This window comes from Pan troglodytes, chromosome 10 (genome assembly GCF_028858775.2).
Source record: "Pan troglodytes isolate AG18354 chromosome 10, NHGRI_mPanTro3-v2.0_pri, whole genome shotgun sequence".
NCBI lineage: Eukaryota > Metazoa > Chordata > Mammalia > Primates > Hominidae > Pan > Pan troglodytes.
In genome coordinates, this window is record NC_072408.2 from 52,487,403 (window position 1) to 52,505,764 (window position 18,362).

The 18,362-nt window shown below is 40.4% G+C and overlaps 1 protein-coding gene across 1 annotated transcript in view; it reads left to right on the top strand.

Moving 5' to 3' along the window:
* The window catches only part of ADAMTS20 (ADAM metallopeptidase with thrombospondin type 1 motif 20), a 191,162-nt gene extending 187,933 nt beyond the window's left edge, over window positions 1-3,229 (top strand). The window contains exons 35-36 of the mRNA XM_054664337.2: window positions 197-301; window positions 2,505-3,229. Coding sequence (XP_054520312.2) covers window positions 197-301; window positions 2,505-2,594 — 195 coding nt within the window. The 3' untranslated portion in view covers window positions 2,595-3,229. The remainder of the gene's footprint in view (window positions 1-196; window positions 302-2,504) is intronic.
* Window positions 3,230-18,362: the final 15,133 nt, after the last annotated feature.

Genomic DNA, 18,362 nt, shown 5'->3' on the forward strand with positions numbered 1-18,362 from the left:
TCAGAACTTGCTAATTTCTACAGGACCATTAGTTCTAATTGTCGAATCATAGAGTCCTAGAGTTGGGCAGAGTTACTTCTCCACAAATAACATTATATAGTATTAATTCAGTTGCCCCTTGCAATTGAGAAGACTTATTTGTAATCAAATATTTTGTAAATTCCATCTATTTTTCTTTGTTTTATTTGCAATCCAGGGACAGTTTAGCATTAATTTGTCAGGAACTGGGATGAAGATATCCAGCACAGCAAAGTGGCTCACTCAGGGGAGTTATACCTCTGTCAGCATACGAAGATCAGAGGTAAGTCCTGCGGGACCAAAAAGCCTGTTTGAAATACTTCTGAGCTATGAACTAGCATTAAAGGTTCTCTACCTAAAATGTAAACTTATATGAAATTGATGACTAAAGAGATATTGCATATAATGGGTATATTACATATAATGGAGCACAACATTAATTTATGAAATGAAACGGGATTCATTTGTATTAATGTGCATGTGGAGGTTTTGTATATTTATGAATCCATATATAGGCTATAGATATTTGAACATAAATTGCCAAATGCCAGGACATATAGATTTTGTCTATCTCAAGTTTGGAGCTAATGACTTGAAATACAGATGTTCAAGAAAGGTATGCTTTTTACTATACTTTAATTACTGAAGGTTTACAGGTTTTAATATTTCAAAATGAGGGTTAAATTTTTTGTTTTCTTCCCTCACTGTTTTAGTGATGGGGGTGGTGTTGGAGACACTTGTCATTTAACAAATATTCTTCACAGTTTTTTCAAGAATTAGGATTATGTATTTATGTTGTACTCATGTTTTCCTATCTTTATCTAGATAACATTGTTATTTTATCTATAAAATGTAGACTGTTATGTAGTATTTATATATATAGTTATAACTATTTTTATAGTTTATTCTTATAATTATTGTAACTATAGCACATGTTGTATTATCCAAAGTAGAATCCACTTAATTTTCTGCAGGTATGGTGTTCTAACATGTACACTTCATGAAATGCTTTCTATTACTTATGGTTATTGTGTCTTAGATAACATAGCCCTGCTCATAGTAAATCTGGATCTAGGTTATAGGTGTTCTCACCTATATTACACATAAATTAGCACCAGCAACAGCCCCGGTATACTCTAATGTTTTATGACTTTTATTTCTTATGATAAAAGTAAATTTTGTTATACTCCTATTTATATAAATATTTCTCATAAATGAAATTTAGTATTCTGATAGTCATAGCCTTTAAAACATTCTATTTCTGAAGATGATAAAATTGTGCTTAATGAAGGATTTGTGTTTTTATTAACTTCTCAAGATTAATTCATTATTCATTTCGTTGAGAAGTTCTATCTCAATCAAAAATGTTGCACATAACTAGTTCTTGAAATCTGATGCCTGGTGTGAAACTGACTGGTAAAATCCAGATATACTTACAGAAATGCAAACATATTTTCCTTTGCCAATAAGTTTAATGAAGATAGAGTTTTTATTTCAACAGAGGGAATAGGGAGTTATACAACTCGGAGATTTTACTGCCATTCCCTTCTCTGTGTACTCAGATTCTCCAGAGTTAAATTGCTTTAGAAAGAGAAGGTAACTTCAAAAGCTTCCGGTCTCAAAACATTCTTCCATCTCAAAATGTCCCAAGAACCTACAGTTTTCTTCTCTATCTTTACTCCCTTAGATTTAAAAAAATTACCTTTTCCAGATATGATAGGCGTTCAACCTATTTTTGTCTCATGTTCTGGAAATGTCTTCAGTCTTGACTTGTAGACCTAAAGACGTGAGGCGTCTATCACGTCCTGACCAACCCACTTCAGCCTACCTCTGCCACCTGTTCCTCAGTGAACTGCTCTGCTTATGGAACAATCTCCCATTTTAGTTCTTTTCTAATTCTAATGATTGCTTTCAGCCCAGTTTTTATCTATTTATTTTCTCTATTTTGCCACCTTCTATACTTTTCTCCAGAGTGTGTTTCTAATGCCTCCACGAGATGCTTGAAATAAATGGGATATAAAATGAATTATATGCCTTTAAAGTCAAGTTTGTACAATATCTTTCTTTTATTTAAAGAGATTATTATATAAAATTATGTAAATACTGGATTGCAAATTGGGAGAGGTTTTAATACACTCACTGAAGCAAATAGATACCTAGATGAAATATATGTGGATTGAGATTGAAATATGTGGATCGGATTTAAATCTTAATTGAGATTTAAATTGTCTAAATTATAGTATGGTATATAATATTCAACTAGCTAATATGAATCTCAGGTTATCTAATATCCTTTAACTTTCCCATGTCCACCAATTTGAACTAATATCAAAAGGGGTATGATCTTTGACCTCAAATGCAATTGTTATAGGAAACCTCTGCTAATGATTTTAGCCATATGATTCAAAGCATTTGCTTTTTCTGCTATTTGCATACAGATACCAGCTTGTATAAGATTCTTTTGTATTTCTTCTTCCGATTTTCAGGATGGAACTAGATTTTTCGGCAAATGTGGAGGGTACTGTGGAAAGTGTCTTCCTCACATGGCTACTGGTCTCCCAATTCAAGTCATATGAACATTTAGAAGGGGGAAGTATGCCCTAAAGAGGGGATATTCTCTGGAATATTCAAATAACTGGTGCTCATTTCTTTATATCTCCCTTCCCAAGATTTCCATGTCCAATATGTCTCTGCCTTTTTTTCAGGGTGCTCATCAGGGATTCAAATCACTGCTTAATAAGGTCTATAAAAGAAATGTAAGAGCTATCTTAATTTATTTTATATCTAATCAGGATATTTTTTAAAGAACATAATAATTTATAATAGAGAATACCAGGATTGAATGAATTATACCCAGACAGTGTTGCTCTTAACATCTTGGCCTGGACCACACTTATTTTATACCTATAAACACACATGTAAATCTCTGCTCAGTTTTGTACTGTACAATGAAATGTTTATTCTACTTGCTAAAATGAAGCAAGTAAATATTAGGATAATAAACATTCAAAATTACTATAAACATTATTGAATCTTTCCGACAAATAGCAAATCAATAGTTACATAAAAAAGCACAGAGCCATTATACTTTGTACTCATACAGTTTAGATACCTTCTTTTATTTTTTCTTTAATTTTTGCTTGTGGATTATGGGGCTTCAATTAAAAAATAGTCCTCAAAATGAGGTACAAATTGTGTATTAAAAATGTATGTTTGGGTTAAATAGTAAATAAAAAATTTTGTGGGTATAATAAAGATATGATATAATTTAATTTTAAAAATCTACCTCAAATTTGATTGTACTTATAAGAACAATACATTGTTTTTATAATGTTTATATTCTGTTTTGCCTTTATAATTCTTGTATGTGTATATATATTCTTTAAAAATCTATTTTCTCAAAGTTATGTACTGTATTCTATTAATTAAATATGTGAGAATTCTTTTAATTTTGAAGATCTTATTTTGGTAAACATAAAAATATATTGACATATGTAAAAGTTTTATTAGAGATGTTTAAGTTATTTTATATCAGAGGTTTCTCAAAGCCAGAACATAAGGGAGTATAAAAATTAACTATTAATTGGCAAATTCTCAGGTATTGAGTTTTTTTCATGCAGATAATTTAACCATGTATTATATAATAATATACTTTTGAAAGACATGTAGACAAATATATTTTTCTATGGAAATCTACTCGGAAAACCAAAAAAAACCAAATGGAATCTACTAATAGATTTTTGCCAGTGAATACTAGTGTACTTTTTTTACCCACAAAGTGTTTTTCTCCCAAACATTTATTACAGATGTATTGTACCATATAAAGCTCTAATGCAATTTTGTTTCAATGTGGTTAAACGTTTGAAGATGTCTGTATCAGAAGAAGTATTTTGTATTATGTGCCTTAAGCCAGTTACAAACATTAAGACAAAATGTGTGACATTTTCCAGGAATCTTTTCATGTATATTTAGAATCTTACAATTGATAAACATTCAAATAAACATATTTTTATGATTCATTAGCACTTTGTTTTTATTGTCTTTACATGTTAAAAAAAGAACTTTCACTGCAAAGAGCTATAACTCTAAAACTTCAAAAATTCTAATTTTTTATTTTTATTTTTTGAGACGGAGTTTCACTCTTGTTGCCTAGGCTGGAATGCAATGGCACGATCTCAGTTCACTGCAACCTCTGCCTCCCGAGTTCAAGCGATTCTCTTGCCTCAGCCTCCTTAGTAGAGGGGATTACAGGGGCCTGCCACCACACCTAGCTAATTTTTTGTATTTTTAGTAGAGATGTGGTTTCACTGTGTTGGCCAGGCTGATCTTAAACTCCCGATCTCAGGCAGTCCACCCACCTCGGCCTCCCAAAGTGCTGGGATTACAGGTGTAAGCCACCGTGCCTGGACAATTCTAAGAAATTTTAAATCAAATTTGTGCAGTTAGGATGAAGCGCAGCTCCTATCTATGCCCTTCTCATGGCAGAGGAAACCTGGCAACAGCTTGCAATGCCTCTGAAAGCTTGTATATACAAGGACTACTGGTGTCTACTCAGATTCAAGTGACCAAACCGGATCACATGACCAAGTCCTACGCAGTGGGGCAGGGAAATGTACTCCTGCAGGGCAGGATGGCCAGATCTATGGAAATGGGTGGGGACTTAACAATCTCTCCCAAGGCAAGAAGCAGGTCCTTGTGATATATCATCTTCAACTCCCTAGAATTTGCCCAAGTACCTCCAAAGTGGTTAAATAAATTAAATTACCACTGGAAGAGAATAAAAATTTTAGTTGATCCACATTCTCAATGACACCTGAATTTCTGTTTTGTTTTGTTTTCTAATCTGGTGGGACATGGCATGGTATTTCATTGTCTGAATTTATATTTATCTGAATACCAGATTAGATGGGGATCTCTCATACTTTTTTACATTTGGTTTCTTTTTCTGAGAATAACTTTTTTATTATCTTTGTCAGTTTTGGTTTGGGATTTTTTTTAAGTTAAAGGGCTTTTTAATAGTTACCATCAGAGTGGGAACAAAAAAATATAAGTTTACAGTTTGGGGCTGTTATTTTAAATTCACTTTCTTTGTCACTTTTCTGTGTCTATGTCAAAGTGTTGCTGTTTTGCTCAAATATTTTGTCTCCTTTCTAACCCCAAATTCTCAGTACATAGCATTACTTTCTATTTCACAAGAAAGAAAACCATTGAAAATAAATTCTTTCAACTTCCTGCCACTTATACGTCTCCTCTCCATGTCCCTTGCCCCAAAAAAGAGAAAGAAAAAAAAAGTCATATTTCTGAATAAAAGCCAAGCAGCTTTATGTGGATGCAATTTAAAACATTTGAGAATCTCTTGCCAAAAAGCATGCTTTTGTATTGTACCTTAAATTAGTTGCAAATATTAATACACAACTTACAACGATTTACTTGTTTAACATTTAAGATGACATGCTCCCTGCATCTATTTTATCTTTTTTTGTTCATGCCCTCATGGAGAAACAATTACCCTGCTCATGTCTAAGGACAATCACTCAACCTCTGCCTTTGATTTCTCCCACTCTGAATTCTCTAAGACTTCTTTCCATTGATTATTCTGTCTCCCTTTTCTTTCTCTCACCACTGGTTCCTTTTCTTCATTCAAAAACCATGTTTGCCTGTCTTCTATATTAAAACAAAAATATCTCATTTTCCCGTCCAATCAATAATTATGTCAAGTTAGTTTATCATATTGTTTAAATCTTTTCTATGTATTTATTGATTTTTCTAATTGTAGTATTGATTACTGAGAGATTGTAATCAATATAGTCAGTACTGCAATTTTAAAACATTGTAAAACAGGTAATTCTCTCTATTTTTAGTGTTTCCTCCAGGAATTCCAATATAGATCCCTAAACTATCATAATCTACCTTCAATGTTATAAACTTCAAATACAATTTTATATAAATTCTTGCTTTAAACGTGTGTTTTAAAATAAATAAGATACTATAAATTATCCTTTATATATTAGCTGGGTATGGTGGTGTGCATCTGTAATCCCACCTACTCTGAAAACTGAGGTGGGAGGATTGCTTGAGCCCAGGAGGTCAAGGTTGCAGTGAGTTATGATAGTGCCACTGCACTGCAGCCTGGGCAACAGAACCAGACCGTCTCTTAAACAAACAAACAAACAGACAAACAAAACCCTAACATCATGTACAAACATTGATGGAAATAGAAGATAGTAATATAATAAATTTTGCAATAACAACTTGTTCACAACTGAGTACAGATTTGAAAAATATAAAACTGTTTTATGATGCTATAATAACAAAAAGGAACAGAATTAATTTATTTTATTCTCCCTCAATGTCACTCATCAGGATAAAATATATCTTGGCTACTAAATGTAGCTATCAGCCAACATTGACCATCGTATGGACTTCTAATTTTTAAAAATGAGTAGGATTTTCAAACATAGAGAACTCATTCTTTCCCCTGTTAATTTTTTTCTTATAATTTTAGAGTGTCTTTATTTGCTAAGTGTTTACTTAAATATTTTGCTAAAAGGTAAATAATAGGATTCAATTATACAGTACTTGCACTACTCAATCTGTAAAAGATAACAGGATTACTTTTGCTACTTTTCACTTACCCCTTTTTCTAGTAATTTTCCATATTTGAAACTTGAAAGAATATTTACAACTGACAACAGTGGCATCTGCTGGCCATAATGATTCCTCAGAAGAATCAAGAAAAATTGCCAACCTAATTTCTTCAGTAGTTTCTTGGAAATCTTGAGGCACAACTATTGCAATGCATTAGGTGAACTATCTTTGAGTCATCTTTAACCCAATTTAACATTAATATCGACATCTATATTAATATCCTACATTCATACATACATGCATTTTTTTTGCAACTTCAATCTGAGAACATTCTTAATACAAAATCTTCCTTGACCTCCAGGAGAAAATAAAGAAGTTTTTCATGTAATAATTTTGTTCAGGAATTTTTATTCTGTAAAGGGGGGAAATGTGGAATGTGAACAGAGGCTTTCTGGACCAGGGTGTAGCAGTAATGAATAAGGTAACATTGAATAAGTTCACCACTTGGGTTTTTTTTTTTTTTCCTCAGCTATAAAATCAGAAATTCAAAACAAACAGCTTCTAAGGTACTTTTCAGCTGTGAAAGTTTATATGTATAAATTGTGTCTGGTGCACTAGTAAGCAGTTACTATTTGTTAAATGTGTAAAGCTACTTGGTATTTAATATGAATAAAAAACTGTTCAGGGGTAGCTTATCAATCTACTCTTCACTTTTGTGATACAGAAAACTGTTCAATTTACATATGTCAAAGCAAAGATTTACTCCCTTCACAGTTTTATACCCAGTGTTTTATAATTAAGAAAACCCGAGTTTTTGATGTGCTCTGCCACTTTTTGGATGTGTGGTCTCATAGCAAAACACTGATACAATCTGAACTTCAGTATTCTCAATTGCAAAACGAACAGAAGAAAAAATGTCTTGCTTACCTTCCTAGCATAAAAATTGTGAAGTTAAATGAGCTATTCTTCTAAAAATGTTTTCAGTAGTACAAATGACCCAATTAGCAAAATCCCTTTATTTTAAATATAGAAAGCAGCTTTGAAAGCATTATAGTTAGTAGAAGACTGGTTCTGAGGTTAAAACTCCAGCTCTACTGCTTATGTATGCCCTGTGATCTTGGGAAAATCACTTAATTTCTTTGAGTTTCATGGGAATGTTAATAGTACCTGTCTCATTTTGTTGCAGATATTAATATGTAAAATATTGTACTAGGTCAGGCACATAATAAGTTTTCATAAACGTTAGCTATCATTACTATTGTCATGATGACCTGTAGGGTCAATACTTTTATAAACTAATCCTAAAGCATACAAATATTTTGTGTATGTAGTGGGGAGTAGAGGAGTGTTGCCTCTTGGAAACACAAGTCCCAAGGAAAGTGAGGAGGTTTTCTGCTTTTCCATACATTATTCACAGTATAGATCATCTTGGACCATCTGACTTAAATCTGATGCTCTCACCATCCATCTCTACTGAACACCACTGCTGTGCTCCTGACCTGCTCTGAATTAGCAATCACCCCTCACCTTGGAAAGAATTAGCCACAGTCCAAGGTGTGGATTAGATCTCTCAATATTGGTTTCATTTAGACCTTGTCATTTCTGCCCCTTCTGACTCCTTTTTCCTCTGATCTTCCTCCTAATTCTCTGGTCTTTTCCCTTGCCCAATTTCTCTTCTGTTTCAACATATCACATAATGAATGCCTTTCTCTTCTGTTTCAACATATCACATAATGAATGCCTTGGCATGACCTATCATAAAACCATCTTGGAAGGTAACGTCGAGTGCTTTCTAAGCAGCTTCATCAAATGCGTAACCCAGATGGTTGAAAAAGATGATCTCAGTATGAGGTATCTGTGAAGGTGCCAACCAAGCCAGAGTGTAGCCAACTTCAGTTACATTAGCACAAGGACTCTCTTTACAGGGCAACACTTATCTATTCCATCAGTTAGTATTCTGACTTTTGGTTCTGTCTTTCCATCATTTCATAAAAGTAGTGGTTTTTTTTTTTGAAAAAAAACCTCTTTTGCTTTTTTTTAAAACCAAAATTTTAAAATGTAATAATGATGTATCTGTATTTACACCAGCGATGGTAGATACCAGGAAACATGCCAGTACTCTCATATTTGGCACCTAGAGTAGGCATTAATCATTCCAGACATTTCCTACTACTAATCAATCTGGATATATCCTCAAAACTCTTAGTATAGTTTCCTGGGTAACCACCACCAATATATCAAATTTGACACATGAAGGGATAGCTCTCTGCTTTCTCTGAACAAGGTCTGGATAGCCAAGAGGAATCAACTTTCCCAGAGCCTTGCCTAATGGCATAATTCGATAGAGTTGAATTTCCCAAAGCCATTCAGCATGTGTTTATTGAAAACAACTCTAGCCAAGACACTAGACTAAGAATAATTGAGCAAGTCAACACAGTCCCTGTCATCACAGAGTATATAATTAGTTTGGTATGTAGTTTTTAGTATCTTCTCAAGCAGCAAGTGTTGGAGTTTTGCTTTTGTTTTGTTTTTAATTAGGACTAGCCAGAAAAAAAAAAAGAGGTATTGTGTCATTGAGGTATAGGTGGGGCAAATCCCAGACTTGGGATTTAGGGAGGGGTGCGAGAAAAAGTAACTGAAAAGGAAAGTTGCATGGAATCTCGGGCAAAGATAGTTTAAAATCTTGCTGGAGACATTCCCTGGAGAAAAGTCATCATTTATTTTGTGTTCACTATCTACATCATTTTTCTTATGTTTTATGCATGCCCCACTTTATCAGGTGGATCATGTTTCCCGGTGTAGAGGCTGAAAATGTCAGACAACTTGCTTTCCTGACCTCCCTTGCAACTAAGACCCAGCCATATGACCTCAGCTCCAACAGTCGGATGCACCATCACTGATTTTCATCAGAAGTTAGTGACTCTGAGAAGTAGAAGCAGTGCAGTACACACCAGTGACAGATGGCACATTGGTGATGCCTAGATTCAGGGCCCAGAGGCAGCAGCGGGAGCTCTTGTGGCAGCATCATGCATCAGTAGAGCAAGCTGACGAGTCCAATGCACAGCTGCTATGTCAGCAAATCTTCAATGCACCAACCAGGGGAGTGATTTTGGCCTTTCTTCCTGCTATTTGCTTTATATTTATGCTATATATTATTTATAATGTAGATATATATATTATTTATAATTCAGATATATATAATATATAGCTTATATTTATGCTATATAAAGCAACTGGATATGCTTTAATAATTTATTTTGTGTTGAATTAACCAGAATCAGTTTCTGAAGCAAAGAACAGGGAAGAAAAGAAAAAAGATCACTATGCAAACTCTACTTAATATCAGTCTGTGTTTATTGTTGCCAGAGGCATTTCTCTCAAAAATGTAGAGATAGAGGTCACTTTCTAATTCTAACCATATGCCAAATCATAACCCACATAAAATTATTAACTTTCTTTTCTAGGCTAACATGGCTTCTTTGAATCTTTTAGTCTATGTTTGTAAATAAAATTTGGGGATTAAGACATGAATTTTACAACCATGCAAAATAAAAGCCCTGCTTCTCTAAGGTCTAATAGGTTTTAGCAAATGTGAAAACATATGAAGTCTTGTTTGAAAGTAAAAACATGTCTGATTGTACATTTCTGGTGAGACATACCTACCTCTAGTCTTGTCTGTTCCAAGGATAGCTGTTCTGCAAATGCCTTTCAGAATGCACATCAAATTCAAATATAAGTGCTCCTCATAAAGTGGTACAATGTTTTTATTATTATTATGAAGAAGCTTATGAGTGACTTTACTGAAATAAAGATGTACTCGTTAATGGCAAAGCCCCAGCTTATTGAGATTCTACATGACTCACCTAGTTGAGATTATAGACAACTTGCCTTAGTAAGGAAGTCTGGGAAATATCTGAACCACCCCTAATATGGTTTGGCTGTGTCCCCACCCAAATCTCATCTTGAATTGTAGTTCCCATAATCCCCATGTGTCATGAAAGGAACCTGTTGGGAGGTAATTGAATCATGAGGGAGGTTACACCCATGCTGCTGTTCACATGATAGTGAGTGAGTCCTCATAAATCCAATGATTTTATAAGGGGCTTTTTCCCCTTTGCTTGGCACTTCTCCTTCCTGCCATCATGTGAAGAAGAATGTGTTTTCTTCCCCTTGATTGTAAGTTTCTTGAGGCCTCCCCAGTCATGTGGTCAATTGAACCTCTTTCCTTTATAAATTAGCCAATCTCAGGCAGTTCTTTATAGCAGCATGAGAATGGACTAAGACAGTAAATTGGTACTGAGTGGGGCACTGCTGTAAAGATACCCAAAAATGTGGGAGTGACTTTAGCACTGGGTAACAGGCAGAAGTTGGAACAGTTTGGAGGGCTCAGAAGAATATAGAAAGAAGTGGAAAAGTTAGGAACTTCCTAGAATCTTGTTGAATGCTTTGACCTAAATGCTGAAACTGATATGGACAGTGAAGTCCAGGCTGAGGTGGTCTCAGATGGAGATGATGAACTTGTTGGGAACTGGAATGAAGGTCACTCTTGCTATGTTTTAGCAAAGAGCCTGGTGGCATTTTGCCCCTGCCCTAGATATCTGTGGAGCTTTGAACTTGGAAGAGATGATTTAGGGTATCTGTCAGAAGGAATTTCTAAGCAGTAAAGTTTTTAAGATGTGACGTGGGTGCTGTTAAAAGAATTCAGTTACATGTATTTGCAAAGATATGCTTTGGAATTGAAACTTAAGTTTAAAAAGGAAGCAGAGCATAAAAGTTTGGAAAATTTGCAGGCTGAAAATGTGATAGAAAAGAAAAACCCATTTTCTGAGGAGAAATTAAAACCTGCTGTAGAAATTTGCCTAAGTAACAAGGAATCAAATATTAATTGCCAAGACAATGGGGAAAATGTCTCCAGGACATGTCAGAGGTCTCCATGGCAGCCCCTCCCATCACAAGCCCAGAGGCCTAGGAGGAAAAAATGGTTTCATTAGCTGGGAGCAGGGCCTTGCTGCTTTGTGTAGTCTTGGGACTTGGTGCCCTGCTTCCCAGCCATAGCTAAAAGGGGTCAACATACAGCTCAGGCCATGTCTTCAGAGGGTGCAAGCCCAAAGCCTTGGCAGCTTTCATGTGGTGTTGAGCCTGGGGGTACACAGAAGTCAAGAATTAAGGTTTGGGAACCTCAGCCTAGATTTCTAAGGATGTATAGAAACTCCTGGATGTCCAAGTAGAAGTTTATTGCAGGGGTGAAGCCCTCATGGAGAACATTTGCTAGGGAAGTGTGGAAAGAAAATGGGGGGTTGAAGCCCCCACATAGAGTCCCCAGTGGGGCACTGCCCAGTGGAGCTGTGAGAAGAGAGCCACCATCCTCTGGACCACAGAATGGTAAATCCACTGACAGCTTGCACTATGTACCTGGAAAAGCCACAGACACTCAATGCTAGCCCATGAAGGCAGCTTTGAGGGGGGTTGTACCCTGCAAAGCCATGGGGGTGGAGCTGCTCAAGGCCTTGGCAACCTACCTCTTGCATCAGTATGATGTGGATGTGAGACACGGAATCAAAAGAGGTCATTTTGGAGCTTTAAGATTTACTGATTGTGAAAAAGGCTTCCTGTCTCGATTTCGAAGACTGTGTGGTAGATAGAGCTCCCTCTCCCCTCTCCCCTCTCCCCTCTCCCCTCTCCCCTCTCCCCTCTCCCCTCTTTCCACGGTCTCCCTCTGATGCCGAGCCGAAGCTGGACGGTACTGCTGCCATCTCAGCTCACTGCAACCTCCCTGCCCGATTCTCCTGCCTCAGCCTGCCGAGTGCTTGCGATTGCAGGCGCGCGCCGCCACGCCTGACTGGTTTTCGTATTTTTTTGGTGGAGACGGGGTTTCGATGTGTCGGCTGGGCTGGTCTCCAGCTCCTAACCGCGAGTGATCCGCCAGCCTCGGCCTCCCGAGGTGCCGGGTTTGCAGACGGAGTCTCGTTAACTCAGTGCTCAATGGCGCCCAGGCTGGAGTGCAGTGGCGTTGATCTCGGCTCGCTACAACCACCTCCCAGCCGCCTGCCTTGGCCTCCCTAAGTGCCGAGATTGCAGCCTCTGCCTGGCAGCCACCCCGTCTGGGAAGTGAGGAGCGTCTCCGCCTGACCGCCCATCGTCTGGGATGTGAGGAGCCCCTCTGCCTGGCTGCCCAGTCTGGAAAGTGAGGAGCGTCTCTGCCTGGCCGCCATCCCATCTAGGAAGTGAGGAGCGCCTCTTCCCGGCCGCCATCACATCTGGGAAGTGAGGAGCGTCTCTGCCCGGCCACCCATCGTCTGAGATGTGGGGAGCACCTCTGCCCTGCCACCCCGTCCGGGATGTGAGGAGCGTCTCTGCCCGGCCGCCCTGTCTGAGAAGTGAGGAGACCCTCTGCCTGGTAACCGCCCCGTCTGAGAAGTGAGGAGCCCCTCTGCCCGGCAGCCACCCCGTCTGAGAAGTGAGGAGCGTCCTCCCTCCTCGTCCGGGAGGGAGGTGGGGGGGTCAGCCCCCCGCCCGGCCAGCCGCCCCGTCCGGGAGGTGAGGGGCGCCTCTGCCCGGCCGCCCCTACCGGGAAGTGAGGAGCCCCTCTGCCCGGCCAGCCGCCTCGTCCGGGAGGGAGGTGGGGGGGTCAGCCCCCTGCCTGGCCAGCCGCCCCGTCCAGGAGGCGAGGGGTGCCTCTGCCCGGCCGCCCCTACCGGGAAGTGAGGAGCCCCTCTGCCCGGCCAGCCGCCCCATCCAGGAGGGAGGTGGGGGGGGTCAGCCCCCCACCTGGCCAGCCGCCCCGTCCGGGAGGGAGGTGGGGGGATCAGCCCCCCGCCCGGCCAGCCGCCCTGTCCAGGAGGTGGGGGGCGCCTCTGCCCGGCCGTCCCTACTGGGAAGTGAGGAGCCCCTCTGCCCGGCCAGCCGCTCTGTCTGGGAGGGAGGTGGGGGGGTCAGCCCCCCGCCCGGCCAGCCGCCCCGTCCGGGAGGGAGGTGGGGGGGTTAGCCCCCCGCCTGGCCAGCCGCCCCGTCCGGGAGGTGAGGGGCGCCTCTGCCCGGCCGCCCCTACTGGGAAGTGAGGAGCCCCTCTGCCCGGCCAGCCGCTCTGTCTGGGAGGGAGGTGGGGGGGTCAGCCCCCCGCCCGGCCAGCCGCCCCGTCCGGGAGGGAGGTGGGGGGGTCAGCCCCCTGCCCGGCCAGCCGCCCCGTCCGGGAGGGAGGTGGGGGGGTCAGCCCGCCGCCCGGCCAGCCGCCCCGTCGGGGAGGGAGGTGGGGGGATCAGCCCCCCGCCCAGCCAGCCGCCCTCTCCGGGAGGTGAGGGGTGCCTCTGCCTGGCCACCCCTACCGGGAAGTGAGGAGCCCCTCTGCCCGGCCAGCTGCCCCGTCCGGGAGGGAGGTGGGGGGGTCAGCCCCCCGCCGGGCCAGCCGCCCCGTCGGGGAAGTGAGGGGCGCCTCTGCCCGGCCGCCCCTACTGGGAAGTGAGGAGCCCCTCTGCCCGGCCAGCCGCCCTGTCCGGGAGGGAGGTGGGGGGTCAGCCCCCCGCCCAGCCAGCCGCCCTGTCGGGGAAGTGAGGGGCGCCTCTGCCCGGCCGCCCCTACTGGGAAGTGAGGAGCCCCTCTGCCCGGCCAGCTGCCCTGTCCGGGAGGGAGGTGGGGGGTCAGCCCCCCGCCCAGCCAGCCGCCCCGTCCGGGAGGTGAGGGGCGCTTCTGCCTGGCCGCCCCTACTGGGAAGTGAGGAGCTCCTCTGCCCGGCCACCACCCCATCTGGGAGGTGTACTCAACAGCTCATTGAGAACGGGCCATGAAGACAATGGCAGTTTTGTGGAATAGAAAGGGGGGAAAGGTGGGGAAAAGATTGAGAAATCCGATGGTTGCGGTGTCTGTGTAGAAAGAGGTAGACATGGGAGACTTTTCATTTTGTTCTGTACTAAGAAAAATTCTTCTGCCTTGGGATCCTGTTGATCTGTGACCTTACCCCCAACCCTGTGCTCTCTGAAACATGTGCTGTATCCACTCAGGGTTGAATGGATTAAGGGCGGTGCAAGATGTGCTTTGTTAAACAGATGCTTGAAGGCAGCATGTTCGTTAAGAGTCATCACCACTCCCTAATCTCAAGTACCCAGGGACACAAACACTGCGGAAGGCCGCAGGGTCCTCTGCCTAGGAAAACCAAAGAACTTTGTTCACTTGTTTATCTGCTGACCTTCCCTCCACTACTGTCCTGTGACCCTGCCAAATCCCCCTCTGAGAGAAACACCCAAGAATGATCAACAAAAAAGAAAAAATATATATATATATATATATACACACACACACATATATACATGTATATATATACATATATATGTGTATATATATGTGTATATATATATAAAATTGTGGAGATATATACATATATGTATACCATATTACCCATTTCTAAGTATATCCTATTCATTGTTGAAGGCTCAATTTACATATTACTTCCCCAGAAAGCTTTCCTAGATCACCTTTTCTCCCTAACAGGACACATGAAGAACTTTATTCTCTGTGTTGACCGTTTATCACATTTCTGTTGTTCTTTTAATACATATCCTGTCTCCCCAACGGGCCATGAGGAATGGGATGTTTATTTCTGTTTATATACTAAAAGCTAAAAACACCATAAGCACTTGGTAACATGTGTGTTAAATGAAAAGGTGCTCAAAATATGCACATGAAATGAGGCAATCTTATTTTTAAGATTATAAGACAGCACTTTGGGAGGCCGAGGCAGGCGGTCACGAGGTGAAGAGATCAACAGCATCCTGGCCAACATGGTGAAACCCCATCTCTACTAAAAATAACAAAAATTAGGCCGGGCGCGGTGGCTCACGCCTGTAATCCCAGCACTTTGGTAGGCGAAGGCGGGCAGATCATGAGGTCAGGAGATCAAGACCATCCTGGCTAACACGCTGAAACCCCGTCTCTACTAAAAATACAAAAAATTAGCCAGGCGTGGTGATAAAAAAAAAAAAAAAAAAAAAAAGATTTACTGATTGTTCCGTTGGATTTCAGACTTGCATGAGTTCCTGTAGTCCCTTTGTTCTGGTCAATTTCTCCCATTTGGAACAGGTGTATTTATCCAGTGCCTGTACCCTTATTGTATCTAGGAAGTAACTAACTTGCTTTTGATTTTACAGGTTCATAGGCAGAAGGGACTTGCCTTGTCTCAGATTAGACTTTGGATTTGGACTTTTGGGTTAATGCTAGAATGAATTAAGATGTTGGAGGACTGTTGGGAAGGCATGATTGTTTTTTAAAATGTGAGGACATGAGGTTTGGGAGGGGCCGGGATGAAATGATATGGTTTGGCTGTGTCCCTACCCAAATCTCATCTTGAATTGTAGTTCCCATAATCTCCACATGTTGTAGGAGGGATCCAGTTGGAGGTAATTGAATCATTGGGGCAGTTACCCCCATCCTGCTATTCCTGTGATAGTGAGTGAGTTCTCACAAGACCTGAAGGTTTTATAAGGAATTTTTCCCTCTTTGCTTGGTACTTCTCCTTCCTGCCATCATGTGAAGAAGGGTGTGTTTGCTTTTCTTTCCACCATGATTGTAAGTTTACTGAGGCCTCCCCAGCTATGCAGAACTGTGAGTCAATTAAATGTCTTTCCTTTGTAAATTACCCAGTCTCAGGCAACTCTTTATAGCAGCATGAGAGTGGACTAGTACAGCCACTGAAATTCAGAAGTAGGTCTAAGATTTCCCACTGTTGAAAACATCACTGGCTAGGCACGGTGGCTCACACCTATAATCCCAACACTTTGGGAGGCCAAAGCAGGAGGCTCACATGAGTTCAGGGGTTCAGGACCAGCCTAGGCAACGTAGTGAGACCCCATCTCTACTAAAATTTTTTAAAAATTATCAGAGCATGATGGAGTATGCCAGTAGTCTCAGCTACTTGGGAGGCTGAGGCAGGAGGATTGCTTGAGCCTGGGAGTTTGAGGCTGTAGTGAGCCATGATTGTGCCACTGCACTCCAGCATAGAAGACAGATTGAGACCCTAACTATGAAAAAAAAAGAAAAGAAAGAAAACATAACTTGTTTATCCATTGCCTCATTTAAGAAACACTGTTTATATACGTACCCTATGAAGAGCTAGGGATACAATTCTAAGTACGTAACTTTTCAACCCTCATCATGCTTACATTCTAGTGTGGGAGCTAGGCATATGCAAAGTAAGTGAATTTGGTTGTGACAGTGCTATAATTCAAGTTGGTGCAGGGTACAATGGGACAAAGAGGAAGAATTAATCTGGTTCATTTAGACTTGGGCTGTGTAGTGGGAAAATATTTTATAAACCCTGCTCATATCTTCAACACATGAGTAGAAAAAGCCAGCTTTAAAAATTAGAATGTTTTTTTGTTTGAAAAGAAAGGAAATCCCAACTTGAAGAGGCTCTAATCAAAGGCTTTTCTTAGAGAAACCTTCTAGTTACGGCCACTCTGTGAGCTGGGGTAACATAGGCCTCCCCCTCACTGCAGAGATGCTGGACAAGATAGAGCAGCAGCAACCACAATATGCATAGCCAAGCTCAAAGTGCAGAGGGAAATGAACAGTCATTCTAATGTTGTATACTCAGAAAAATAGCAATAAATGTGGAATAAAGTTATTTTCATACAAAGACTGTGTTTCCTACTGATGGACCCTTGCTCAATGACCTACTCATGGACCCTTTACTGACCATTAAAATTTTTACATCAGTAGTAAAGGCATGGATCTCAGAATGTAAATGCAAAGATTTAGTTAACATTTGTGTAAATCTGAATAAGCCCTGACTGCAAAAACTAACAATAAAAATGTCCTTTTTAAAAAAATTAAAATGCTGACCTACAACGAGTTTGAAAGAGGTAGGAGGGTGATTTGTAATTAAAGCTTTCTGAAGATCTCATTTTGTTTGGGAATAAAGTAGAGAGATAAAATTCAGACTTTAGTTAAATAAGCATGTTTAAAATTATAAGGGTGACTATTGAAAGTTCTAACTTCTAAACAAGGATAGGAGAAAGAGAATATAAACAAAACTTCATCAAGGGAGGAGATATGGAGGAAAATAAAATAAGCAAAGAGAAAGCATGTTAAAAAATAGCACAAAATAGGCAGTAAAACTGAATCAAGATATATCTGTAATTTTGGTTTTGTTTTCGTTTTTCAAGTCCAGCTTATGTGCTTTAAAGAAATGCATATAAAATGTAGTGATTGCAAAAGTTAAAAATAAGGGGTTGAGGAAGAGATATTTTAGGTAAGTATGAACCTTGTAGAATTACTAAAATTTGCAAAATGTTCTTTAAGCCTAAAGCATTGGAAAAGGTAAAGACAGTTATTACAAACAACTATTACTGAAAAAGTGTCCTGATCCAGACCCCAAGAGAGGGTTCTTGGACCTTGCCCAAGAAACAATTTGGGGTGAGTCCATAGAGTAAAGTGAAAGCAAGTTTATTAGGAAAGTAAAGGAATAAAAAATGGCTACTCCATAGGCAGAGCAGCAGCATGGGCTGCTTGTGTAAGAATACTTTATTTTTTCATTATATGCTTAACAAAGGGTAGATTATTCATGAGTTTTCTAGGAAAGGGGTGGGCAATTCCTGGAACTGAGGGTCCTCCCCTTTTTAGACCATGTAGGGTAACTTCCTGATGTTGCCATGGCATTTGTAAACTGTCATGGTGTTGATGGGAGTGTCTTTCAGTACGCTAATGCATTATAATTAGCATATAATGAAGAGTGAGGATGACCAGAGGTTACTTTCATTGCCCTCTTG